This window comes from Tiliqua scincoides, chromosome 8 (genome assembly GCF_035046505.1).
Source record: "Tiliqua scincoides isolate rTilSci1 chromosome 8, rTilSci1.hap2, whole genome shotgun sequence".
NCBI lineage: Eukaryota > Metazoa > Chordata > Lepidosauria > Squamata > Scincidae > Tiliqua > Tiliqua scincoides.
Genome location: NC_089828.1, coordinates 25,044,183 through 25,071,493, shown reverse-complemented (window position 1 = coordinate 25,071,493; position 27,311 = coordinate 25,044,183). Strand labels below are relative to the sequence as shown.

At 43.2% G+C, this 27,311-nt stretch overlaps 1 protein-coding gene across 4 annotated transcripts; it reads left to right on the top strand.

Moving 5' to 3' along the window:
• Positions 1 to 21,448, top strand: BNIP2 (BCL2 interacting protein 2). 4 transcript variants are annotated; one of them, XM_066635244.1, is made up of 11 exons: positions 1 to 162; positions 5,140 to 5,270; positions 6,926 to 6,990; positions 7,845 to 8,009; positions 10,221 to 10,397; positions 10,487 to 10,589; positions 12,664 to 12,795; positions 14,482 to 14,568; positions 14,653 to 14,751; positions 16,096 to 16,131; positions 19,880 to 21,448. In XM_066635244.1, the coding sequence occupies exons 2-11, from the start codon at positions 5,221 to 5,223 to the stop codon at positions 19,926 to 19,928; spliced, it is 963 nt and encodes a 320-aa protein (XP_066491341.1). In that variant the 5' UTR covers positions 1 to 162; positions 5,140 to 5,220; the 3' UTR covers positions 19,929 to 21,448. The 4 variants fall into 4 exon arrangements, with proteins under 4 accessions (XP_066491341.1, XP_066491342.1, XP_066491343.1 ...); XM_066635245.1 differs by having other exon boundaries at positions 1 to 166; XM_066635246.1 differs by lacking the exon at positions 16,096 to 16,131 and having other exon boundaries at positions 19,877 to 21,448.
• The last annotated feature ends 5,863 nt before the right edge of the window (positions 21,449 to 27,311 follow it).

Here is a 27,311-nt window from a genome sequence, read left to right as displayed (position 1 = left end):
TCCTGTTTGGTGGTGTTTGCTTCCGGGGGAAGGGTCGTGCCTCCTGGGAGGGGTCGTTTGGACCGGGAGGGAGAGAGGAGCAGCCAGGGAAGAAGAAGAAGGGGGCAGGAGCCAAGTTGAGGGCCCTCCCTTCCTCCCTCGCTTTGTGGCCTCCCTCACAAGGTTGGTGAGTGTTGCTTGGTGGGAGTATTATGGAATGGGCGCTGCTGGGCTCCCAGGGGAGGGGGGAGGAGGAGGAGGAGGAGGAGGGAAGGCACAGGCACAGGCACATGTGAGGGTGGGTGGCAGTTTGACCCCCTCCATTAGGGTGGTCTTTTCCTTTTTCATCCACTGAAATTGAGTGTTGGGAGAGTCAGGACCGACAAAAGAAAACACTGCTTTGCTCACTATGTAGTTAGCTTGTGGAACTCCTTGCCACTGGACTTGGGATGGCATCTGGACTAGGTGCCTTTAAAGGGATTGGGCAGGTTCATGGAGGAAAAAGCCCATCCCAGGTTGTGCAACCTCCTTGTTTTAGAAGTAAGGTGTCTCAGAATGCCTGATGCAAGGGATGGCACTGGGATGCAGGTCTCTTGTGAAGCATCTGGTGGGCCACTGTGAGATGCAGGAAGCTGGACTACATTTCTGGAGGAAAGATCCATCGCAGGTGACATGGCACCAAGGGCATGTGCAACCTCCTGGTTTCATAAGTAGGGTGTCTCAGAATGCCAGGTGCAAGGGACGGCACCAGGTTGCAGGTCTCTTGTTGCCTTGTGTGCTCCTTGAGGCATCCGGTGGGCTACTGTGAGATGCAGGATGCTGGACTAGATGGGTCTTTGACCTGATCTAGCAGGGCTCTTCCTATGTTCTGGCTGACTCCCCTTTCCCTCCTGAGCCAGAACAGCTGTATAACTCTGTATATCTATGGAGGGGGTGGGTAGAGGGATCTTCTTTTCCCTTTCACACAACACCATAGCCAGAGGACATCTACTCATATTGAGTGTTGGGAGAGCTAAAACAGACGAAAGAAAACACTTCTTACCCAGTGTGTCATTAGTCTGTGGAACTCCTTGCCACATGATGTGGTGATGGCTTGTGAGCTAGATGACTTTAAAAGGTGATTGCACATGCCCTTCATGGTTTGTCACCGGTGATGTTCTGCCAGAAATTTGTCCAGTCTCCTGGTTTTAAGCTACCTCAGATTGCCAGGTGCAGAGGAGGACACTAGGATGCAGGTCTCCTGTTGTTGTACATGCTCCCTGAGGTTTCTGGTGGGCTGCTGTGAGATACAGGAAGCTGAACTGGATGGGTCCCCTTTGGCCTGATCTAGTAGGACTCTTCTTATGTGCACTTTGGAGGGGTTAACAAAAGTAAACTTAGCTTTAGCAGAGGCGGGGCGCGATTGCTCCGCATCTACTTTCACTGCTGCAGGGAGTCCTGCTGCAGGTCATGCCAGGCTCCCCGCGCCCCCCCCCCCGGGAGTCTGCAGGGGCTTGGGTATGTGTATCCCTTCCCCCGCCCCTGCTGCCTCCTGCCCACGCAAGAACTTAGTGGCTCTCAAACTCTCCTAGAGAGTTTGAGAACCACTGCTATATGGGATTTGGAAATTAGAGCCTGAACAATATTAAACATCTATATAGCACTGATGAGTGTAACTTAGTGATGATTAGAGCCTTATTTCTGCTGTCTGTTTTTTGTTCATGGCTATTTTACTAATGTCTTGTGTTTTTTATAAGTAACTATGTGGTTATATTGGTTCTTATGTTTTATTGTGCTTGTAAGCTGCTTTGGTTCCTCTTCAGTAAGGAGAATGATGGGGTATAAAGATTAAATAACTCTTCCCAAGTCAGTTGGTGATGCAGATTGTGGGCAGGGGGGACAGAACATGCTTTACCTGTGGCCACTATTGAGCTCATAGTAAAGGCAAGATTTAAACCAGGGAGTGTTTGATTTGTTACACAGTGTGCTAGGTCACCTTCCTCTCTAGTGATCTTGATTCAGAATACGGCGTAACAAATGGAGACAGAGCAGAGTAACTGCTATGAGGCAAGGGTGGTTACTTTGGTGGCAGATCTGGGGTTCAGCATGGAGGAGGGCTATACCAGGAGGATGAAGTGAAGCTGAAACAAAGTGTGTATGGGGGGGGGGGGAGCACAGTATTTCCCATGAGCAGTAAATCCAAGTGCAACTTACTATAGAAATGGGGAGTGCTCTGGGGTCCATGGAATATTGAATAGCCTATCTGGAAGAAGAAACTGTGTGCTTGGAGTGTGCAGCAAAATTTGGGGAATTTAAATTGGGGGCTATTTACTTGTAAATAAAACTGGTCTTGTGCTCATGGCTAGACAAATAAAACTTTGTCTTAACGCATAGTGAGTACCTGTAAAGGTTGGAGACATCATGCATATGGCTGGTCCAGGAGGTTTCTGTCCACTAGGAAGTCGTCTTGCACGTGTCCCATTGAAATTAGTTTGTCGGTTGCACTTGTACAAGCTAAATATTTTGTTGGATTGTGCCTTATTGTCTCTGGCACTGAAACATTCTGAGGCATTTTTCTCTCTTGAGGGTCTCAGTATAAACCTCCCACAATTACGATATCAGCTGTGCCTCTTGTGTATAGTCCCCCAGTCAAGTCTTGTATGATGTGGGGGTGGTGGCGGCCTTCCTCTCCTGCAATGGCAGATGAGCATACTGGGTTGAAAGGGTGCCTCTTGGAATTTTGCTAGATCATGCTATTGAAATGCTCAAAGCTTTTGGAGGACTGCTGTGTGCTCTGCAGAGGAAGGAAGGGGCTGTTGAAGGGTGACTTGCAATAACGGATGCATGTAGGAAAACAAAGCTTGTATCCTGGAAAGATGCCATTTCTGTTTCTATGCTAAAGGGGAAGCATGTTAAGTTGAAGGTGGTGAATTTTTCTTATGGGGATATCTGGTTTCAAACCTAATTTTGTCCAAATTCATAACATAAAGATTATAATACTTCCCCTGTAGAATGTTATTTATCTATACTTGACTGGGATGTTTAGGATTGCATTTCAAGGAATATGTCCAGCTTAAACATATGCACACTTAGAAGTAAGTTTAACTTAGTTCAGAAGAACTTGCACTCAAGCAGATCTGCACAGATTACAGCCTTAACCCATTTCTGCCCAGCCCACAGGCGATCCCTGTTGCATACATGCAACATTGAGCAAAAATGGCTTAAATATGCTCTGCTGGGCTCTGAAAGGTTTGCATCAAGTTATTCATGTTGAGAGAGGAGGGATTATATCCTTCAGAAATGTGAGAATGGCTTCTTAAAAACAGGGAATAGAGGCCTTTGCAGGGGAGTAAGGAAAAAATAACAAAAGCTGGACTTGTGGGTTTTGCACAGTTGCCTGCTGAATTCATTCTGGTTCCCAGGGAATAGTACAAATTGACCTGTTGGACCACCTTTGGGCTGTATGTTGTACCACTATCTTGGTTTTTGGGCCGAATTTCAGTGTAGCTTTTGAAAGTCTGCAATGGTAATAAAAATAAAACCAAAATTAGTATTTTTCTCTTGTAAAATTCAGGGCAAGTTGCGTGTTTCTCAGTGAGGAAAATAGTCTTCTGAGTTGTATGTTGCTGACTGATGGTCGCTTGTCAGAGTAGCCTATGAAGTTTCTTCCCTGGAAGTTTGCAAGGTGGGAGCTAAGTATTGAACTCTGGAGAAATGCAGAGAATAAACCCCATAGCTGTTGTGATTAGAGAGCCACCGATTCTGTCTGTAGTGCTTTAATATGGCCCTTAAGGGAAACAATTCAACCTGGCAAGTAACATCAAGAACCTTAACAGCCTGATTTTCCTTGTCACTCTGCCATTGTTCTGTATTTTTATGTTCCCGGAGGCTGTTAAATGATTGCTTTATTGAGCAATAAGAACTGATATGCGGAGCATATTGAGATAATACAGTACCTCAGGTTATGTTGCAAGGCACAGAGCCAAGATAGTGTCCTGTGACAAGCGGTCTCTGCCTGTGGTGAGTTGGGATATGTAATTTTCTATAGCTGAAGAAGAGAAGCTTTTACAACACTGTCTCAAGGCTTTAACACCTTTTTTCAAGGCTTACACTAGGAAGTGGTACACAACTGACCTCCAGGGAAGGAGGGTTGCATGATTTAGGAAGAGCAGACAGTTGTTGAATTTGGGCACAGAAGATAGAGACTGGGTTCCCTATTGAACTATGTATACCCCTGAGTGGTCCTTGGGCCAGGGAGCTTTTTCTTGGAATAACCAGCTTTGCATCTTTGAGGATAAAACTAGAGGGTCATCTGTCCAGAGTCCTTGGAAATAGGGAAGATAGAAATAATAGAAGGCATGGATCACGACTGTGGACTTAAGAAGGACTATGGAAACACAATGAGAATAATTCTGGCACCATTTCTAGATCTGTTTTGCACTACTTGATTCATTTGTCTCCCTTTCCTCCTACATGGGATTCCCTGCTATGCAGAGTAGTGTGCTCCTGATGGAAGATGCTACCTCTGTCTTAGCCACAGAGGTAGCAAATTGGGAAGTCCCTGACTTGAACTCTTTCTGCCATGAATTCCGTAGGTGGCCTTGAGGCTGAGCATGGTGACTTTCCAAGGCTACCACTGTAGTCGGGAAATAACAATGCTGACTCCAGTAGGAGTTGTTTTAAACCCTGCGACAGGGTGAAATATGTGAAGCACTTTCTACATTATGATGTGCTATGACAATGCAAAGTAATGCTTTTTCAGCAGTGAATGGCAGCCCTGCAGGTGCTTCTTACCAGTTCTGTATTTGAAGTATTCATGTGTTTCTCTGCAGGATCAGAAGCAAATTTAGACATTTAGTTTTTTTTTCCTGGTTCCTTATTACTTTAAGGATAAGCAATCACAGATGGCCTACCTCAGGTGACGTCAAAGCAGTCAGTAGCACGTGAGAAGAGTCGCACTTATTTGCCAAACCTGATCTGTGGGGGAGAGGGGGGATTTCCATTTCATTATAGGTTTGGAAGTTGAAAAATAGAAGTAGAAACACTTCTAGTATTGGCTGTTTCCAGTAAGTGTCTTCATGTTGAGCATATGCTTAATATGTAACTTCTTTGGAAGGTATTTTAGTTCTTGAAAGCTGGAGGTTCAGAACTACTAAGCAAGTACTCTTAAATATTTTGCAGTCCTTCATTAACAGTCTAACATAACAAGGAAGAATTCTGGATCACTCAGACTCTACATCAGCCATTGAGGCAAAGCTGAGGATGGAAGGAGTCGAGCTTAAAGAAGAGTGGCAAGATGAAGACTTTCCGAGGTAACGGTTATCCAAAAGCAAACCTTTTTTCCTTTGATGTCTTGGTTGTGGTTTCTGTAGCTTGACAACCTGGCCAAGAAGGATGCTCCAGGTGTTTAAAAAAAAAATCAAGATGCATTTGTTCATGTCCATTATTTGGGTCATTGCCATGCCTGTGCCCAGGGGAAGGTACTTTCTGGCAAGTAAAAATTTATCCTGCTCATGCTGGAAGGAAGCGGCAAGAAGCAGAACGAAATTGGGGAAGAACAAGTGTGTGTGCGTGCGTGCACGCTCCTTCAAAATTCTAATTGGGAGGTCAGAGAAACCACCTCTCATTTTCTTCAGACAACTTGGGGGAAGGAAATGAGACTTATTTTCCTCAGCAGGACTGAGTATTTTTGCTCCATTGTGAGTGTGCACCCAAGCTATTGTCTTCACATCAGTCCTGAGTGCTTTGAGCACCAAACCTGATACAGTTATTTTCTCCCCTGTTTTTGCTGCTGTCCTGCTGTCCTGCTGTCCTATCACGGCACCTGGACAGCAAATCGGTAGGAAGGTTTAATGTTGAGTCTCCTTCCTTGCTTTTGCTCTGTTGCCTGCCAATACTAATCTTGCCTGGCCTCTTTCCAGTCCCATTCTAAATGTACACACCAGAAATGTGCAAAAGCAAAGTGAGTAAGTAAAATGCCTTCAGAGAAAGTTAGGCTTAAGTGAGTGGCAAGATTTTTCTTGTGGATGGGATCATGTGAACCTCTCTGTTGGGGTATGAGAATTGGGCTATATGCAGCAGTGTCCCACACAGTTTTTCCTCTTGTCTGATTTGCAAAGTCCCCCTCTGTCTTTCCATGGCTGGTTAAAGAAAGGGGAGCAGGGGACTTCAGAGCCAAGAGAATATTTGTGGACCTTTGTATATGCTGCTATCAAATTACATCTTCATTGGAGGCCTTCCATTACCCAAGGTTTAGTGGGTGATAACTAGGAAAAGGTTCTGGATGTTGGTGCTGCCCGTATATGAGATCTTTTCCAGAGACATTTTCCTGGCACCAACTTTAAGAACTAGTCACCTTCAGGACTAGGTAAAGACTTCATTTGCTTAGGCCAGTGATATAGATCAATCAAACATAACAATAGACTGCTAGTGTTGACATCAGCAACTATAGACAAATGTTCAAAGCTTTGAGTAATACAGCACAAGATGGCGATGCTGAAGTTGGAAGCTCTTCTGTGTTTCTTTGATTGCTGTAATATTATTTCTAACCCTCATCATTTGATTTAATAGGCTCGTACGTGAGAACTGCAACACGCTGTTTATAATCGGATGGTCCAGCACTGCTCAGACTGATGTTAAGACCACACTGATATAAACTATCCCGACTTTTTGTAGTTCAGTCTTAAGATTCACATGCCAATGTGTAAAAACTCTGCCTTCTGGAAAGGCCGTCCTGGTATAGCGTCAATGCTGTGTTTACTGGAGTCCTAACTCTCATCAGGCTGCACTGTCTACAATGCCCTGAGTTTTGCTGCTATTCACCTTGTGTGTCTACCAATTTCCATGTTGACTTCTGAACTCTGGGTGCTTGTTTCAATGTGCTATTCAAATTTCATGGTCAGTGTTTTGGCTATTATATAAGAAGGTATCACTGGACATTAATTATTGCACTTATTCTCTATCATAGACCTCTCCCAGAAGATGACCATATTGAAGATATGTCAGATACAGCTGACAGAGGGGATCAACCTGGTCAGTATGCTTAGTCTAAACTCTTCTCAGCTAAGAGTGATTTTGAAATAAATGAACACTCTGAGACTGGGAACCAAGGAGCCACTGAGAAGGACGCTATATTGTAATTATTGTAACAAGTAGACAGTTGATTCCCACCTGCTAAGTATAAAAGAAGCACTAGCACTTTATACGGGGCCTCTGCTAAATTAAGAAGGAAGCATTGCCCTTTCAGGCTCTAATGCAGTGGTTCCCAAACTTTTTCAACTGGTGGCTCCCTTGGACTACTGGGGCCATTGGCCACGCCTTCCCATTAGGGATACAATCCTATGCATTATACAGGGTGACAGGTTTTTTGTAAGGATTCTGTGGCTCCCCTGGCTAGTTTCTGTAGCTCCCCATAGAGCCACAGCTTGCAGTTTGGGAAGCACTTGCTTTCATGGCTCATTTTCTTGAAGGGGATCATGCATATGAAACTAGGAAATAAAATGTTCTAAACATCTGCATTTCAACCTCATTTTAAAATATTCTTTCATTCCTCTGCCTTGAGAGATGCCTATTCTGATTTATGCTTAGAAGTGTTTGGGGATGTTTGTATTGGAAGTTTCAATAACCTCTAATGAACTTGGTTCTTTGACGAACTATGTACTATGTGCTCTTTAGCTTTACAGAAAAGTAACTGAAGACCATACTGACACAGTAGCATAGCATGAGAATTTTACTCTAAAAGTTTACTTAGCAGCATTCCAGTGTAGGCTTGGACAGTAACTTTGTTTTCATTATAATCTGGGGGATATGTGTGTACTTGTCTTTGCCTTTTAAAACTCTTCTCTTCTGGAACATTCAGAATAAAATCCCTTTTCCTTACCCATTAGAAGTGAATGGCAAAAAGGTTAAGAAGAAACTGATTGCCCCAGATTTAAATTTAACTCTGGATCACAGCGAAGCGTCCACTCTGTCTGACTTGGATGAAAGTGCAGATATTGATCTGAATGATACAGACACGCCATTTGAAAACAGTAACGAGTTTGAATGGGAAGGTAAGTCTTGTAACTGTAACAAAGTCTTGTTCACGTATTTCTTTATGTTCATTGGCAGTGCTGGCCGTTAGAGGTGTTCTGTGGTAACTTGCACATGGAGTCCTTGTTGCTTCCATCCAGAGATGGAGTCCTACTCTGACTTGTTAGCGAGAGGTAAAATGCCTCTAAATCAGATTGTCCATAAGACCGCAGGTGGGAAAGAATATTCTGAGGCCTGAGGTTGAAAAAATTCAATGAATTGGCCTAGATCAGGGGTGCCCAACCTAGGGGCCATTTGCGGCCCTTGGGGACCCCAATCCAGCCTGTGGATAGCCGCCAGTCTCCAATGAGCTTCTGGCCCTCTGGAGAATTGCTGGAATCTGCACTGGCCCGACATGACTACTCTCATTGTGAGTGCCGACTCTTGCGTGAGCTGCAGGTCAAGGGTTTCCTCCACTGCTTTGTTTCACATCTGAAGCTGTGGCGATGGCAAAGAAAAGGCTGGCCTTGCTTTGCGCAGGGTCTCTTATAGGCCTTGAGCTGTCGTGAAACATTCATTCATATAAGTTCCATCTCTAATATATTCACTTATATAAATTCAAATTTTAAATGTAAATTCTTTTTTCCCCTGACCCCCAAAACAGTGTCAGATGATGTGACCTTCCTGCCAAAAAGATTGGACACCCCTGCCTAGATCAAAGATTAGACCGTTGGGAGTGTAGGGACCTCTCTCTTTTGTGAGGCCCTTGTGCTTGCTAGAATTGGCTAAGAGGACCCTGCCCCAGGCCGTGTTATAGGTGGAATCCATGTCTATGAAGTAATTTTTTGGCAGGAAATACTAAGTATTAGATAAAAGCTTTCTTTTTTGAACACTTTGTCCCATTGGCATGGATTTTATTGGTTGTGTTCTTGGGCTACACTGATGGATAGGGAACTCCACTTGCCTGTGAGTTGTTCCACAGGAACACTGAACATTGAAGTGATTTTCATCAATACAGTGTACACAACAGGAGTACCAAAATCACATGGCAGTTGATCAGCTGCTCTGCAATGGCAGGTATTTTTGTTAAAAACTGATGTAGCCAACACCCAGCTTCAAGACTGCTGCATGTGTCTTGGTTTGTTCACTTATTAATGAGCAGAATTGCCACTCATATAGATGGGAGGAGTTGTTTTGCCCAAGATGGACTTTTCAGATGGTACAAAATTGATTTAGGTACCTTTTCCAGGGAATCTGTTTTTATGCCATCTGAATCGCAGTATTGAGATTTAAGCAAATCATCTCTCGTTTCAATTTACTAGCTTGCTTTGGGCATTTGAATAAACTAACTACTTTGGTGTGTAGAACAGATGACAAATTTTATGGCATTTTGCTCAGTTTCTAATGTATTGGAGCTGGGGTGAGAGATATACAGCTCTGAGGGTATTGGAACTTTGCAATATGCTGGTTGAGAGGTTGAAGGGAGCTGTATATCATTGGAATAAGGTTTCTGTCTCTTCTCTTCTCTTTAATGCGGCTGTCTGCATTTTCCTGGAAGGATTGTTTCCATTAACAGCTCTGTCTTGGAAACAAACTACTAACACATAGTAGTTATTTCATACGTCTGTGGTAAGGTTTGTGCTGCTGAAATTCCTTTAACAAAGCTGTGGTAATGCATTCTCCATAAATACCAAGATTTTGATTGGTTTGATTGAAATACCTATTTGCATGTCTGCTATCCATCTGTGTGCTGAAATTCACTGCTAAATGTATAATCAATAGGGACCTAGTTATTGAAGGGAACACGAACAGAGCTATCAACTGATGGAAGGAGTTTTAGTGTTTCTAGTCATTTCAAAAATTGAATTGTTTGGTAACATCAGAACAGTTAATATCAAGTAATTTATCAACCTAAAAAACAAATGCATTACCTGAAACCAGGTCCACTTTGATCCAACACTGAAACTCCTTTTCAGGAAACTCCTTTTGGCTTACAAAATCTGATTTTACTCTGATCAGAGGACAAATCATTTCCCAAGAACTTGAATATATTGAATCAGTGCTTTAAAATTTAACATATTTGTGCCATTCTGCACATTCACCACTCAATCACTTATTCAAAATGAAACATCGAAGAATGGTTTCTAGATACGAGTGTTGACACTTCATAATAATATAGCTTTAAAGATTTTTGAAGAGATAGTGAAGCGTTGGGTCTAACCTGCAGTACCTTAATTTTTTTAAATGGATAGATGATCTTCCAAAGCCTCAAACTACTGATGTTATAAGAAAAGGATCACTTCCAGAATATGCAGCAACTGAGGACAAAAAAGAAGAGCGAAGATGGCGTATGTTCCGGATTGGAGAACAAGATCACAGGGTAGATATGAAGGCTATTGAGCCTTACAAGAAAGTTATTCGCCTTGGAGGTAAGAATTGAGAGGATGTGCCATGTTCACACTTAAATCTGCAAAGTGCCTTCAGAAAAAAAATGCAATGATCTTTCCTTTCTTCCTAGGTTATTACGGTGATGGATTAAACGCAGTTGTTGTATTTGCGGTTTGCTTCATGCCAGAAAGCAGTCAGCCAAACTACCGATACTTAATGGATAATCTGTTTAAGTAAGTGGTACTTGTTAAACACGTGAACCTGCCTCTTACAGAGTCAATGGATTCATGTGATCTAATATTGTTTACTCCAGTTGCCTGAGACTTTGGAGCTGCTCTTGGAGGGCTTCCAGCTCCTTTCAATCTGCAAACCTTTTTTTAACTGGAGTTAGTTGTATGATTTGAACCGGAGACCTTATGCATGCAAATAACTGAGTGATGATCACTCCCTTCTGATGTGTTGATGAGACCAGGCCAGAACATGTTTGGAATTATTACTGATTCAATTTTATGTCTATCTTAAATGACAACGTATGCCTTAATACTAATCTCCACTACTGAGACGATAATCCTGTAGAATTCAGCTTTAGTGGATTATCACTTTATAGCTTTCAAATGATTCTAAAACTCAATTTGCAACTTTGGCAAACATTTACCAAGCCTAATATTAGTCCATGTCACCCTCATCTGTTCTCCTGCATCTACAAAATAACACTGTTGGCTACCACATATAAATCCCTCTGCCTTTTAATGAACCATTTTCTGTTGGCTTGACCTTTACTGATTCTTAGTGCCCCGTTTATCTGACATCCATTTATTCCTGGGAGGGTGGGGTGGCAGTATCAGCAGTATAAGGAAAGTCTTTGGTCAGATATTTAACTGTACACATTGTCTGAGAATATTGATCTTATATCTGCTGCCTTTATGCTACCAAGAACATAAGAGCTCTACTTGATGAGACCAAGGTACCATCTAATTCAGGGATGTTAAACAAAAGACCTGTGGAAACTCTTTAACTGGCCTGCACCTTGGGGGACATGCCGTGACACAGAGAAAGAGAGCATGCCAGGTTAGGCTCAGGCCATTAATTTGGTAGATGCTACAACTCATTAGAAGTAGTGGACAAGTAGGGTGAGATATGAGAGAGTACAGTTTTTAATATTGTAATGGGCATCAACTGCAACTTGGTATTACGTAGGACAAAGAGTATTTCAAAATTGACAAGTGATGGACGAAGTTATCTAAACGAAGTCGTGCCTTCCAATCTCTAGCTGCTGGTCCAGCCTTCCTTCTCAGTGATGTAGGTTAGTTGGGATGGTTCAGGTATAACGAACAAATCACAAATGCATGTACGCTACAATATTACGTGTAATTTGTTACTGTGGACCAGACATTCAGGAATTCTTTCTCTAAGAGAGCTAATAGCCACTCTTGTCATAACTTTAAAAAAATAATAGTGTGGTCACAATATATAATAGTCCTGATTTAAGGCACTGAATTCGCAGAACTTCAAGGACCATTGACAGACACATGCCTTGTAACAGTGTAATAATACGCACTTCCAATATACAGTATTTCCCTAACCATACTGGAATTTGTTGCATTCAATACATCAGAGTAGCATTTGCCTTCTTTGAGGAATAAAGTTTATTGGCACATTTTTTCTTCTGTCATTTACAGCTAATGAGTTCCCAGGTGAGACTAAAGTGCTTATTTCTGGTCATCACCTGCTTAATGACGTTGCTTCCTGCTTAATGACACCACTTCTGGCCCACAGCAGGTGCCATAAATGTTATTTGATCCCCTGTATGAGATGAGTTTGACACTCCTGATCTAGTTTGTCATTTGGCTTTCCACAGTAACCAACTAGATTTTGAGAATATCACAGGCAAATCTTGTAGGCTATTGCTTCCAGTATCTGATATTCAATGGCATTCTTCTAAACTTGGAGGCTCCATTAAGCTATAATGACAAAGCCCTTGGTAGATGGATTCTCCTCCATGAATTTGCCTAGTTTCCTTAACTAAGAAGTCGTCTTCATTTAAATACTTGAGCCTCGTAGCCTATGTGCCCAAAGTCTTACTTCTTTCTCCTTTCTCCTCCCTCTTCTAATGCTGGATTGGTGAACTTTCCTTTTAATAGTCTAATGAAAATCTGGTTATTCTCAACTCTCAATGATAGTTGCTGATTTGACCTAGGTGCTTGACCTAGGTGGTCAAGGTGCCTGTAGTGAATAACCCTGGGATATAGTGGTGAAAGTCAATGGAAATATAGATCTTAAGGCACTCTCTTTGCTCTACACTCACAGGTATGTTATTGGCATGCTAGAGTTATTAGTAGCAGAGGACTACATGATCATTTACTTAAATGGTGCTACAACACGGAGAAAGATGCCCAGTCTTGGCTGGCTCAGAAAGTGTTACCAACAGATCGATAGACGGTAAGAATGATGTTGATATGTTCAGCTGTAAAATATCTGAGAATGCAGGCAAGTGTTGCAATAAGTACGAAGCTTTTGCATTGTTGAGTTTTGCATTTGTTTTCAGCATTGGCTAAAAACGTTAGCCACATGGCCCTTTGTAAAAGTGTGGCAAATCTGTTTTTATATATATTCTTTGTCAAACAGATTTCCTAAAGACCCTTCGGATACATGAATGCTGTTAACAGATTTCATCTCTGGGCAGTTGAGTTCTCTCTGGAAAGAGAAACTACTTAATATAACAGATATCTAGCTTAAATATCTTTCTAGACAACTACCCAGCATGTTGGCAGATCATGGTTTTAATATTACAATTTTTTTTTTGGGGGGGGGGGGTTCATAGTTCATAATAAGAGTTTAAAAATATGCTATTTCTGCTCCCTGTTGATGCATTTCTTGATCTGGGCAGCATGGCTGCAGGCATTTCTCGAACGTGTTCATGTTGTGTTGAACAAAATGTTACCTGGAGATGTGCCATTCTGTTCTAGCAAGCTTATCCAGGGTTATCTCTTGATTGTAGAATGCACTTGAGATCACTGGCAAAGTGGCATCTACTCTGGAATCAGCTACTGCTTATGCTCTGCCCCCCAGGATGGGGGTTCTTGTTTTTCAGCAGTTTTTGTAGCTTAGACATGGCTCTCCCTATGCATTTAGCACCAAGATCTCTTGTGAGTATCGGTGGGGTGGCCTATAGTCTTCAGTTAAGGCAGCGGCCCCCAAGCTCCTGGGACCTGTGACTCGCCGTTCCCGCACTGCGAACACAGCGCACAGCTCCCAGAAGTGACTGGTAATGGTATCATTGCCAGTTAGTTCCTGGTTCAGAGATCTGAAAGCATCACTGCCAAGGTGGGCGGGTGCTGGAGCTCTTCACACAATACAGAGTCTCGAACTACTGTTTGGAGCGCATGGTGCTCACTGGCAGGAATCCCACAATGCCTTGGCAACTGTCTCACAACATCCCCAGGCATCACAACAGTTTGATAATCATTGAATTATTATTATTATTTAACAGTATTTATATACTGCTTTTCAACAAAAAAGTTCACAAATCGGTTTACAGAGAAAAACAAATAACTAATGGCTCCCTGTCCCAAAAGGGCTCACAGTCTTAAAAAAAAAAAAAATTAAGACATGAATTAAGATATAACCTTGTTTGGCATATGGTAGACAGATGTTTCAACCTTTCATTGTGTCCCCTCCCTTTTGGGTTTAAATTCTAAACCTTCAGCCCAGTTTCCAGTTCTGCCAACAGTCTTGTGAATATAGCCTCTCAGTGAGACCATCTCCTTTGTCCTGGCAACTAGGTTGAGGATGCAGGTGCCTCTGCCCTTCTCCCAGAGTGGCTTTCCCTTCCGTTTCTGCTTCCTGCCCAGGAAACATGACCAGAACCTGTCTCTGCAGGTAGGGGGACATGTTCCCCTTCGTTGTCTCTTAAAATCATCTTGGCGCAATTGTGATCTTGCTTTTTTTAGTCCAGCTGTAATAATTGCTGATACCAGGCTTTTAGCTCCTTAGGAGTTCCTTCTAGCTTATGGTAGAACAGTGGTGAATGTTTTCAGAACTTTAGTATCTGCTGTATAAAAGCTAGTGTTAATACTTTTACTGCATTGCTGTTGCTGATCATTTTTAATATTTGATTAACTTTAGGTTAAGGAAAAACCTGAAATCATTAATCATAGTTCACCCTTCGTGGTTCATTAGGACACTTCTGGCAATCACAAAACCTTTTATTAGGTAAAATTTTAGTGTTTACCTCATTTATTTTAAGAGCGGGTATGGTAGTACTTAGTGGTAACTGTGTTCATCTTATTATTTTAGCTCAAAATTCAGCCAAAAAATCAGATACGTCTTTAGCCTGGCAGAGCTGGCCGAACTCGTCCCCCTGGAATATGTTGGCATTCCTGAATGCATAAAACAGTAAGTTTCTCATTATACCCAAAATGCCATGTTACCTGTTGCAGAAGCTTAAATGTTTGCCCGCCCCATGTGAGTTTTGATATGCATGGTTTTTATACCACCCCCTTTCAACCAAGGTTGACTTCCTAAGCAACTTAAAATTAGCGTCTGCATAGCAATCTTAGGGTTTGAGACTGCATGGTCTCAAAGGTGGCCAGCCTTTCTAGTTTCTGGCAGTTACTGACATAGTCAGGTCCTTCCATCCTGAGAAGGGGAAGAAGGAGCTGCACACAGTGGTGAGGGGAGGTAGGCTGATGGTAAAGTTGGCAACCAGATTTGGCCCAAACCTGAAATGGCTTGCCATATGTCCCCTCTGTTCCCTGCCATCACTCTTCAACTCACTGCATTTTGAAGAGGAAAAAAGGGGAGTAGTGCTAGTGTGGAGGAAAGAAGTGTGATGGTCAGATGCTCTAGTCCCTTCTCTTCCAAACTGATGTTAAACTTGTTGACTGAATGCCTTGAGAGCATCTAGTGGCATTTAGCATGTCAACCTTCTCATAAGGGAGGTCGTAACGTTAAGGGCACACTTGGATGTGACCAAAAAACAGAATGCAGAATGCTGTCCCCCCTAGACAGATGGGACCATGCATATTGGCACATGCTTGAGTTATCAGTAGGTGGATAAAGCCAGGTTTTATCCCTTCCGGTGTTATCCTTGCATGCACCCCTTTGCCCTAACAGTGAATGACTGTCACTAGTGATACTGGAGCAAGTGCAGTGCTGCTTTGGGGAAATACTGTTGGTAGTAAGGGCAGCATCTGTGCTCCACCCTGATGCAACATGTTCCCTCCACTGAGCATTGCCATTGTTGAGGGGGATCGCTGTGCAGACATCACAACGTCTATCAAAATGTGCTCCACTTCACCCTTTCCGTTTCTGATATATGTTCTCATACATTCCCTTCTCCCCACACAACAGATGCATTATCATAAATAGTAGGCATTTTGCTGGAGTAGTGAATCAGGACCTGCATTCAAATTCCCATTGGTCCTAAAGTTCACTGGGTGGTCAATTGTACTCTTATCCTAACCTTATCTCATAGAGTTGTTGGATCAAAATAAGGACATGGGGGGGGGGAGAATATGTATACTACCCTGAATTCCTAAGAGAAAGATGCAGATCTTTTGCAACAGCCTAATCGAGCTTTACTATAGAGGAGCTAAGTCTTGTCACTTTGGTTCTTCATTTGAATGTTAACAAGAAAAGCCTACATTAATAGATGCTGTTGCCTTCAGAGTTCTTTAGGGGTTGCTGGTATACAAAACTGCATCTTATTTACTAAAATCAAATTTTCCCCATCCTAAGGTATGAAGAAGAAAAATTTAAAAAGAAACCCACAAGGTATATGCACATCTTGATCAGGGCTCTATCTAACCTAGTCAAGCTTGCACTGTCCTGACTGAAACGGGTTCAGCTTTCTGCAGTGCATACAGCATGTGTGAATAAACATGCCTGTATGCAAAATCTTGTGCACCTGTCCGGGTTGCTTGTACTGTGTAGCCTGTTGCATGTGTCCTACAAACACTTTCTTGCTTCAGTAGTAAGCTAGACAGCAAATACTTCAGCCTTTTGGCTGCTTAATTATAGCACTAATTCTAACCTGAAACTGCAAATTTCTCCCCTTTAAGCTCTGATGCAGCAATTGCTGCAAATCCTTAATTCTAGAACGGCAGTGACTCACTGAAGGTTAGCAGTCACAAATAAAATTCCTCTTGAACTTGTGCGTTCTAAACTGGCTGAACAGCTGCTTGCTTTGTGCTGTCAGCATTTGCTGTATCTTTTTCATGATGCATGTGGGATTTTTCTGGTGCTTACAACTGCACGGCCTGTTAACATACGTCAGCAGCTTCACTTCAGAAGTGCCACCCAGTTCAGGTCAATAATTGCTATTGCCACTAACATCTTCACTTGATCAAAATTTGCCCATTTGTGCATAATGTATTTGGAATGCTTTGTTGCGAATATCCATCACTCTTCTCTTGAGGGAGGGACCAAAATGCTACCTAACAAGATAAAACTGGTTTCTTTGGAGCAATAACACAAATGAAAGGAAACTTGGAAAGACACTACAGATGGGTACTAGGTGCCTTGAAGCTTTTACAGAGGGTAATTTGCCATGTTTAACGTGATCCCTCCTGCAATGTGAGGATTGTAGCATTGGGGGTAAATTGGTCTATGGATGATGCAAAGTATGAATTTTCATATCTAACATTCTGCCTTTTTGAGGGAAGTTCTGCTTTTGACCTCTGAATTACCAGCAAAATGCACAACCTCCTATTTTAAAGGGAAGTAAGTCTAATCTGGGTCTCATTTTGAGTGTCAGCGTGATCCTATTGTGCTGGAACAGGCAGACCAGGAGACCTGCTCTATCAGTGCAAGATACGGCTCCAAAGTGGCTTAGCTGGAGGTAAGGGGAAACTCTTCCCTTACGCCCGGGTAAGCCACTGTAGCCCCAATGGATCTTCTTGCACTTTTACCACCTCCAGAGTGGCATGAGTTCAAGGAGAGTGGAGTGGCTTGACGCCGCTCTGCGCTGCTCAAAGAATGGGGTTAGGATCTGGCATAACTGCTGGATCCCCTCCCTGCCCACCTCTGGGACCGCCTGCCACCCGCCTCTCCTCCCTTCCCTTCCCAGTCCTGTGTCATCAGAGCTCAATCAATGCAACCTATCTTCCACAAGTCACCACGGAGGCTGATTGCAGCCTCTGTGCTCCAGTGCACCTCTGTGTGCTGGTGCGGCTTGCTCCCGAGGAGGTGCAAACTTTCTTTACAGCACACAAGGTTAGGATTGTGCCCTGTGTTAAATTCACTGTTAACATCAGTCTTTACATCCACAATTACTGTTCTGTGTATCTGAAAACCTAATCAACAAAAGTAACTGTGGATGTAATCTATTTAACCACTAACAGGTAAGAAATTTGATCCCATTTACATCTAGAGCAAAGAAGGGCACCACACACTGAAACTTGAAAGACTGGTAGATTCTCTAGCATTAACCTTAAAATCTGATGTGATTCGAACATTCTACTTGGTCTTAGAGCTAATGGTTCAGCACCAGTTTCTTTCTATTACTACTTGATAGCTCAGCAGCAGGATCACCCCCCATAGTTTAGCTTGGTACAGATAACATGTTGCCAAAATGAAAAGTTCCATATTTGTTATGGTTAGAAGATTAGGAGTGAGTTCATGCTCCCTCCTTGTTTCAGCAGAAACCCTTTAAGGGTTGTTATAGTGCAGTGTCTTCAGTGGTGCTAACCAGGATAGCTCATAATTAGAGTTGGAAGTGAATTTGGAAGGTCTAGCTAGCATTCATGGTAGTTGGCACAGATTAAGGTATACTATCACACTATTATTAAAGCAGGCTATTGAAGGGAATGGGAAACTTGCGCTCTAAAGGAAGAAGTAAGCAAATGCTGCCAGTTCATGACTAGCTAGAAGCAGGGGTCTCCAAACCCCGGGCCGGGGACCAAATGTGGCCCGCAGCAAGCCTCTATCCAGCTCACGGCCAGCCTCTTGTTCCCTGAAAGCCCCTGGCCCACTCAACTGAACATGACCAGAGTTGTGCTCTGATTGTATCTGGAGGGTGTTCTGAGGGCCAGAGAGGCTGAGTGAATGAGCCCACTCATTCATTTATTCATCTAAGTTCCATCTCTTATTTATTTAAATTGTATATTTAAAATTTTTTCCTTCACTCAGCACTGTGCCAGATATTTCATGCGGCCCTCTGACCAAAACGTTTGGAGACGTCTGGGCTAGAGGGTTGGTGCAAGTCCCATATTCCCAAATGCTATATGTCTCATTGACTTCCTTCCTTCAGTAAATTTAAGCAAGGAGGCTTTTTCAAGACTGAAATGTTCTTTATGAAATTAGTTCTGATCTAAAACACTTAGATATAATGACCTCAAGGATGGTTTTGCACATTACATGGCAGCAAGCCTAGGGCTGTGTACTGGGAGCTGTAGCTAGCCTTGAACCTATGAGATAGCTGCCTACTGAGGCCATTGGTCATTCAATTCAGTCAGTCTTGCCTACAACAGGGATAGGCAAACATTTTGGCAGGAGGGCCGCATCTCTCTGACACTGTCGGAGGCCGGAAAGAGGAATTTACATTTCAAATTTGATTAAATTCCATAAATGAAAACATTAGAGATGGAACTACTGAGTGAATTTTACTGAACTTATTTATAATACATGTGAGAATACAGGTATGTAGAACCACATGAGAACTATGAACTGTTTGCCACACATGTCTCACACAGTGAAAACATACAGAACAAGTCAGAAACACATGGAGACATAAGTTGCTCTGAGGCATGGAGGAGGTGTTAAATAATGCCAAGGGAAAATCGGAAAACACATGGAGACTATAAAAGGCCCTGCTCTAACTCAGCTCACAGCTCATGTCTGGCGGTCGCAACTGGCAGTTGTGGGCAAGTGTGGTTTCCAACAGTCTCCAACAGGCCAGAGGCTTGTTAGACACTGGGGGCTCCCTGTGGGTCAGATTGGGGGTTCCTGAGGGCTGTAAATGGCCCACAGGCTAGGGTTTGCCCACCCTAGGCCTACAACAACTGATGGCAGATTCTAGGGTCACCCAGCCCTACCTCCAGTCACTGCTAGGAATTGAATGTGGAACCTTCTGCATGCTGTGTATGTGCTCTACCACTAAGCTCCAGCCCCACCCCAAGCACTGTCTTGGCTACCTGATAAGTCACCATAAGAAACTTGTTGCATTTGCGCTTTATGTTTTTAGGCATATGGAAATGACATACAATGATTTCATTACACAAAGGGGCTAGAAATATGTGCTTTAGCTTCCATTCTTCTAAGCACCTGTACTCTAGGCCTTGCTCTAAATAACTCATTCTTACAGAAAATGCAGCACAAAGGCTCTGTTCTCATTTTCCTGTTAATGTTGTTGTAAAATGTCAACCATTCATGACTTGGGGGTGGGGATCTCGTTGCTGCTTGTGTGTTTACCATTTCATTGCAATCACTAAAACAATTTCCTCTTTCCTGGAAGGAACATAATCTTACCTGAATGCAAAAACTTAGATGTTGACTAGTTTTCCTCTTTCTTGTTAATAAGCAGAATTGATCAAGAGCTTAATGGAAAACAGGAGCAGAAGATCGAACAGTAAAGTGTACATATTGTGTTTTCCTTGAGTCGAACCAAGACTGAAGAAGGTGCCGCTGGAATGACGTCTTGCATGATGAAAACCTGCTATAAGCAGTTTGCCTCTGGACTTGTGCCCAATGGACTATGTGCTGCTGAAATGGGTTTGCAAGTCTGGCATAACTGTTGACACTTACAGCTGCCTTTATTATAACTGTTTTATACTGCAGTGTCACAGCGCGTCATAGGAGGCACCTCTGTTTTTATCCAAATGATGCTTATTCAGTAAATATTTATATGCTTAAATGTTCAGGAAAGAGATAATATATATTTTTATGACCTCTTGAAACAATATTTTATAATGTCCATCTGCAAACACCTAGCAGATAGAGAAGGCCATAAATGACTTGCTATCATTAACTTTGTAATAAAGTGCATGACGACAACTTGCAAATGGTCAAACACTTCTTGGTTAACAGAAGAAACCCTCCCCCGTAATGGTTCTGCTAGCAAGATGTAACCTGCTCTCTTGTATGAGAGTGAAGATTCTTTGCTATTTTCCATGTGTGATGTACCCTATACTCGTGTGTCACATGTGGGTAACCCTCTTGGCAAACAGTCTGTTCTGCTGGCATTCCAGGCTATTATTCAGAGGGTTTTAATTTTTGATCTGAAATGGCTATCCTTGTGAACAGACAGAGTCTCAAGTAATAAAGCTGCTGCTTTGGTCTCAAGTAACAAAGCTGCTGCTTTGGTCTCTAGGCAGTGAAGGCTGATTACCTATCAAATGTCTAGTGTGCATTGGCTTAGGTCCGCTGATCAATATATGCCAACACAAGCCAAAGGTCTGGGGCAGAACTCTGCATTACAACAAACATGGCAATAGTGGTACCTATGTATTGAATATTGATCTTTGATAACTCATAGTGTGCGTTACTGCACATCCTTGTGCTATCACTTCATGGTTTTCCTGGTCAGTAATCTGGGACAGAGAAATAGACATGTGATCACATTTGGATGTGGGGTAAGGTATACTATGGAAATTTGACACATGTGTGCCATTCTTGGCCACAGCCCTATGTTTCTTGTAAGATCTAGCTTTCCCCAAGATGGAGGAAAAAGATTGCACTGCCATTCTGTAGCCAGAGATGGCTCTGCTCCACGCGTTTAATCCAGCACCTTTCACAGGCACTGAACTCACTTTATCCATTTGTTTTCTTAAAAGTCTGTGTTTGAAATATCTGCATGCCCACAACTTTTTCACTTCTATGCAGAAATTGATGGCACTTGTGTGGCCTGAACATTGTATGTCTTGGGTTGAATATGTAAAGTACAGGCTTGTATGCACTAATTCCTATGAGTCTGTCGTTAAAGCAGTTGATGGCAGCAGATGCCTTTAAAACATCTGTGTTCAAAACGTATCTCGCTTGTTGGCAACAGTGAAGGAGCCCTTCCCACCTCCAAATGGTGTCTCCTTGGGAAATGCTAGCTGTATCAATTCACAAATTTTAGTCAATAAACAGTGTTTTTACAGAAAGATACAAACCTGGTTTCAATTGGATGTTTATCTTGCTCTGAGCTTCAGTACAACCCCAAGTGGTTTGGACATGGACATGAAGTGAAATGGTAAGAGATGCTGTCCAGTAAAACTGATCTAACACCCCTCCAGTCTTCCTGAATGTGAATTCACAAAGTGAATGTTTTGTTGCTTTTCAGTTTGACCTCTGGAGTGTATACCAGGGAACTCTTAGAATGGCTTCCTGCAGTGGGACTGATTGCTATTGGCATTTCTTATCAGGCATACATGTGTAAAATTGAAGCTACAGATTAGACATTGTATGCATGGCTATTAACTATGCTAGTACTTTGGAGATCTGGAACATTTAAGGTATACAGGTGGCCCTCATTCCCCACAGGTTCCAAACCTATGGGGAAGGGCCACCTGAACCTTCCAAATGTGACCGGAGCCGAGCTATTTAGCTGGTGCACACTTAAGAAGCCCTTGTCAGGCTTTAAAGCCCGGAGAAGGGGATAGGATTTGGTGACCTCCACTAGTCCCACCCCCACCCAGGCCAGTCCTACTTCCCATTCCACTCTCCCCACAGCCAGGAATGCCTTCATTCCACCTACCACACACCTGTATGCAGGGGACAGAGCTTACCTTGTCTCTGTCAGCAGCCAGGGGGTCCGACTGCAGTGTCAATGGGGCAGTGCCAGCCTCCCTGCCGGTGCAGCTTACTCCCTGGGTGCCATGAACATGCTTTACAGCAGCACTGATGGCGCAGCACTGGTGCTCAGGCAGCATTGGATCAGGCTGCAAATGGAATTGTTTTACCAAATAGTCAGCTCACTTGTGTATTACTGTGCTTTATAAAGGAATTCAAGGCTAAAGTAACTTGCTATCTGCTTTAAAATGGAAAATAGAAAACTGCAGTACATGCATAACTAATCCATTTTTATATTAACTGTTACTATGCTCTACACTTAAGCAGAAGTATTATCATGGTTGAGAAGGTTTAAGGGGACAACGGGATATTGTTCCCTTAGCTATTTTTAGAAGCTTTGGGGTGGGGAGGAGTTGAAGGACATGGCTTGTAGATTTCAAGGACCACCCTACCTTCCCCTCCAATAACTCAAGCACACAGTTGAGACAGTTCAGAATCAGAGGCCAGACCTATGGAATATACCTTCCTCCCATACTTTTACTATGCCTCACCTTATGGAAAGCAGGATACCTTTTTGGTTTCATGTTCTGTGAAATAGACAAAAGTCCCATCAGCCTCAGGTAGGTAAACTTTACGCTGCTTGGCATAACAGTTCATGCATTTAAGTTTGGCTTAAGCTATCTAGACTTGAGTATCTCCTTAACCCTAAAAAACTGTACTGTTTTTCTGACTTGGGGCTGCATCATATCTATAGAATGCAATTATACCAAGAACTAAATATATTGACTCCCTAAAGTGATTGTTGCATTATGGTATCAATTCCCTGGCAGCGGAAGATCATGCTTAACCATTTGGCTGGCATACAAATGACCATTTGGCTGGCATACAAATGACCTGGCTACATAAGTGCTACTTATGGACTACATAAGTGCTACATAAGTGCACATAGACAACTCCTTATGCCTCCTGAAGGGTTACTCCTGGAGATCTTCTCAGTTTCTATGCTGTAGCAAAAAGCTAATTTTCGGAGGGTCGCAAAGTTTTTGAAACACTGAAAAAACTTCGCTAGCACCCTTGCCCACAAAAGAAAATTGTTAGCTGTTATGAGAGAGTCTTCACCACCCCCAAATTAAATGTCACATTTTCTCTAGTAATTGGCATGCCATAGATCATGTGTGAACCCTGTTTCAGCTGTTTTTCTGGCCTGCAAGTCCCTAATTGCACATCTTGCTCTGTAGTTCAGTCTTCTGGGTACCTTAGAATGACTGTAAAGGTTTGGGAAACAGTCCTTGAACTAGATTTATAGGGAAAGTCAAGCAATTACCCACACACATACTATATGTAAGGTCTCTAGCAGCCTTGGTAGCATGGGATTGATCATTAATAATAAAAACTCTTTCTACATTATTGTCTAGTGGGTCCTGATTGTCACTTTTAAAAGTGGGTCCCAGTGCTAAAAAGTTTGGTTTAAAGCAGTGCTTCCCAAACTAGGGGATGCATTCTCTGGGTTGCGACAAATCGATGTCAAGCCTTTTTTTCCTCCAGAAGACTTAGGTTGACTCAACATACAGTGGGTGGAAATGAGAGTTTTCACATGACTGTAAATGTGAATTGCTTTAAGATGGCTATTCTCAAACTGTGGGTTGTGACCCAATTTTTAGTGGTTCGTGAAACTTACAGGGCACATTAGGCTATGCATGTCCAGGGTTAAACAAGCTGCTACTGGAGAACTTTAGATCTTTTATGGAGCATATTCCAAAATGTTGGTATAATATGTAAGTGCTGTTAGTATGAGTGGAAGGGAGCTAAGTATGTTATGTGGGAGTATTATGTCAAGTATTCATAACAATCTCCATATATGACAGAATAGAACTTAAGTTACCATTTAGGCTGTGGTGGCTTAGTGCTGTGTGAGAAGATGCTAGCTTTCATCTAACTGTGTTCCAATGTATGCTAGAGATGGCTGTCTACAAAGCCTGCTCCAGCCATTTCTTGAACGTGTACAAGGTCCTGTGTAACTGATTATATCTCTTCAAACTGTATAATACAGCGGTTCTCACACATTTAGCATCAGGACCCACTTTTTAGAATGAGAATCTGTCAGGACGCACTGGAAGTGACATCATCAAGCAGGACAATTTTTAACAATCCTAGGCTGCAGTCCTACCCAGGAGTAAGCCCCATTTACTATCATTGTTGAAAGCATATACATAGTAGCTTGTTCACAGTACAGGTCTGTAACATTTCCCCAAAAGCAGTCACAGACCATGTGAGCATCAAGTCTAATATATTAAAAATAAAATATTGAAATGAATGGGGACCCACCTGAAATTGGCTCTTGGCCCACCCAGTGGGTGCCGACCCACAGTTTGAGAAACACTGGTATAATAAGAGCCATCTTAGAGGTATTTTCTCCTGCATAAGAGGAGGGAAAATGCCTTCTTGGAGAGGGGGTGTTTGCTACAATGTGCATACTAAAGGGAGAATACTACTTCAGTCTTGGATTTCTGCTACTATTCGAATCTTGCTTTGCTTATGACTAACAATGCAACCCTTTGCATATTGACTTGTTCGTATGGGCTACAGTTTGTGTTGCACCCTAAGATTTCTTCATTTAGTGACAGTCCAAAAACTAACCTCATGCAGCTTCTTTTCCCAAAAAGTATAGTTCTCTATATAGCAGTTGTTTGAAACTGTTGGGGTATGGGGTAATCTAATAAATATATCTTGGAAAAAAGAATATTGTTGTGTATGTCTTAGATTCAGCTATTTGAAAAGATCCCTCTATTCCGAAGGCACTTGCTTTAGCTTGTACTCTGTATGTGCTCTCTCCCACCCACCCCAAAATACAGATTTTTTTAAACAAGCATCTTCATACCCATTTCCAGTTGCTAATCAAGAATCATAGGTACACTGTATGTTCTGTTCCTAAATCAGTCACGATAGCTTCTTAAATCAAGGAGTTGCCTTAAGTTAAAAGTGCAGCCAAGGTTTGCCTTCAGTTCCAGTGGTGTTCAGGACCTTGGTTATGAAAATGAAGCAGCACCATAAAGTATTTTGTAGACATACAACCCTCCCCCCCCTTTGCAAAGCAGGCACTGAAGCAGTTAAGCTGCAATCCTAAACATCCTTGCAAGGGAGGTGGGCTCCCTTAAGAGTAATTAGGCAACCAGCTACATCACAAAGGCTACAAGGCCCTATGCATTCAAGCACTGGAAAGAAGTTCTAGTACAGGGGTATCAAACTTGTTTTATACCAAGGGTCGAACAGCATTCATGATGCCTGCTGAGGGCTAGAAGATGCCTTGATCACACACAGAATGTCCCTTTCATGCTCAAAGGGAATATGCATTATGATCTGCAGAGGAGGAGGCTTCCTGCTTGTAGGCTACCCAGAGGCACTATGAAAGCCAAACAGGAGCCTGGATTAGCCTTACCTTTGAACCAGCACAGTTGCTTTTATGTTTTTCTACTTTTCCCTCCCTGGAGCAATAATGTAGTACAGTGTTCTTCAACCTGTGAGTTGTGACCCCAATTGAGTCATGAAGACTTGGAGGGGGGGGGGGGAATACAGCATGAGAACATAAGAAGGGTCCTGTTGGATCAGGCCCAGGGCCCATCTAATCCAGCTTCCTCTATTCTCACAGTGCCCCCCCCCCCAGATGCCCACTCAGGGAGCACACAAGACTTTAAAATACTTCCATCTCACTGCCACTCCCCTACATATGGCATTCTATTTACCCTCTTACCCCCCAACCAAGACACCAGACTGCGCTTGAGTTTAACTTGGGCCACTTTATTAAACACAAGCAACCTAACAAAGCCTGTGCAAGAGTGGGCTTGGATCCAATTCAATCATGGTACTGCTTTATCAAGCCCAAGTTCTTGATATACTCCTGCACAGCCTCTTCTCGCTGTCAGGTCCCTCAGTGTCTAAAGCCAGCCTTGCTACCTCCTAGGGTTCTTGTGAAAACACAGGAGGTGGGGGGAATGGGGTTTCTGGGGGTGAGAGGTGGGCAGATTGGGTCCTGGGAGAGGCAATCAGTTGTCGGTCCCCAGTCTCATACTTTATTTATTTGGGCTTGTGGCACAAAAAAGGTTGAAGACGACTGAGGTAGTATAAAAGGCAATCCCACCGATGCTAGCAGGTGCTCTGGGCAGCTTTCCCAATTCTATACACACTCATGCAGACCTGAGTTCCACAGATTTCCATAGGACTTTCAAGACCCTAAGAACAGCCCCGCTGGATCAGGCCCAAGGCCCATCTAGTTTCCTGCATCTCACAGGGGCCAACCAGATGCCTCGGGGAGCCTTCAAGACAACTATAGACCTGCATCTTGGTGCCCTCCCTTGCATCTGGCATTCTGTGGTAGTCTACTTCTAAAACCAGCAGATTGCACATGCCCATCATGGCTTGTAGTCTGTGATGGACTTGTCCTCCAGAAATCTGTCCAATCCCCTTTTAAAGGCATCCAAACCAAATGCAATGACCATATCATGTGGCAAGGAGTTCCACAGACTAATTACATGCACAGACTCATCATGGCTTGTAACCTGTGATGGAGTTTTCCTCCAGAAATCTGTCCGATTCCCTTTCAAAGGAATCCAAACCAAATGCAATGACCATATCATGTGGCAAGGAGTTCCACAGACTAATGACACTAGATCCACAGACTTTTGCAACACACAGGCTTGTAGCTCTGTGGCAACCGGCAAAAGGCATGTCCTCAGCTACTGGGCTTGCGCTCCTGTGTACATTTACAGTGGAGCAAGTCCCTCTTAACTCCATGGGGCTGACTTTCTGACAAGGCACTTTACAGGGACCACAACAGGATACTTTGCCGACTCGTGGTTACCCTGGTCAGAGTACGGATGCGCACACGCTCTTGCAGACGAACCGCTTCAACAGAGCTTCGCGCATGCGCAGACGCTTGCAGACGACTCGCTTCACCAGAAAGCTCTGCGCATGCGCAGACGTTTGTAGAGGACCAGCTTCCCCTGAGAGCGCCGCGCATGCGGAGAGACTGGCACACGGCCAACTTCGCCAGAGAGCGCCGCGCATGCGCAGACGCTTGTACACAACAGGCCTCACCGGAGAGCACCGCGCATGCGCTCTTTTCTCTAGCATCTCTCGGCCCCGGCTCCACCGCACATGCGCCCTGAGGGCAACCGTAAGCCCGCAAAGGGTCGCTCTAGGAAGCCGCGCCCCTGTAGTGACACTTCTGTTTCCGGTGTTGTCGAGAA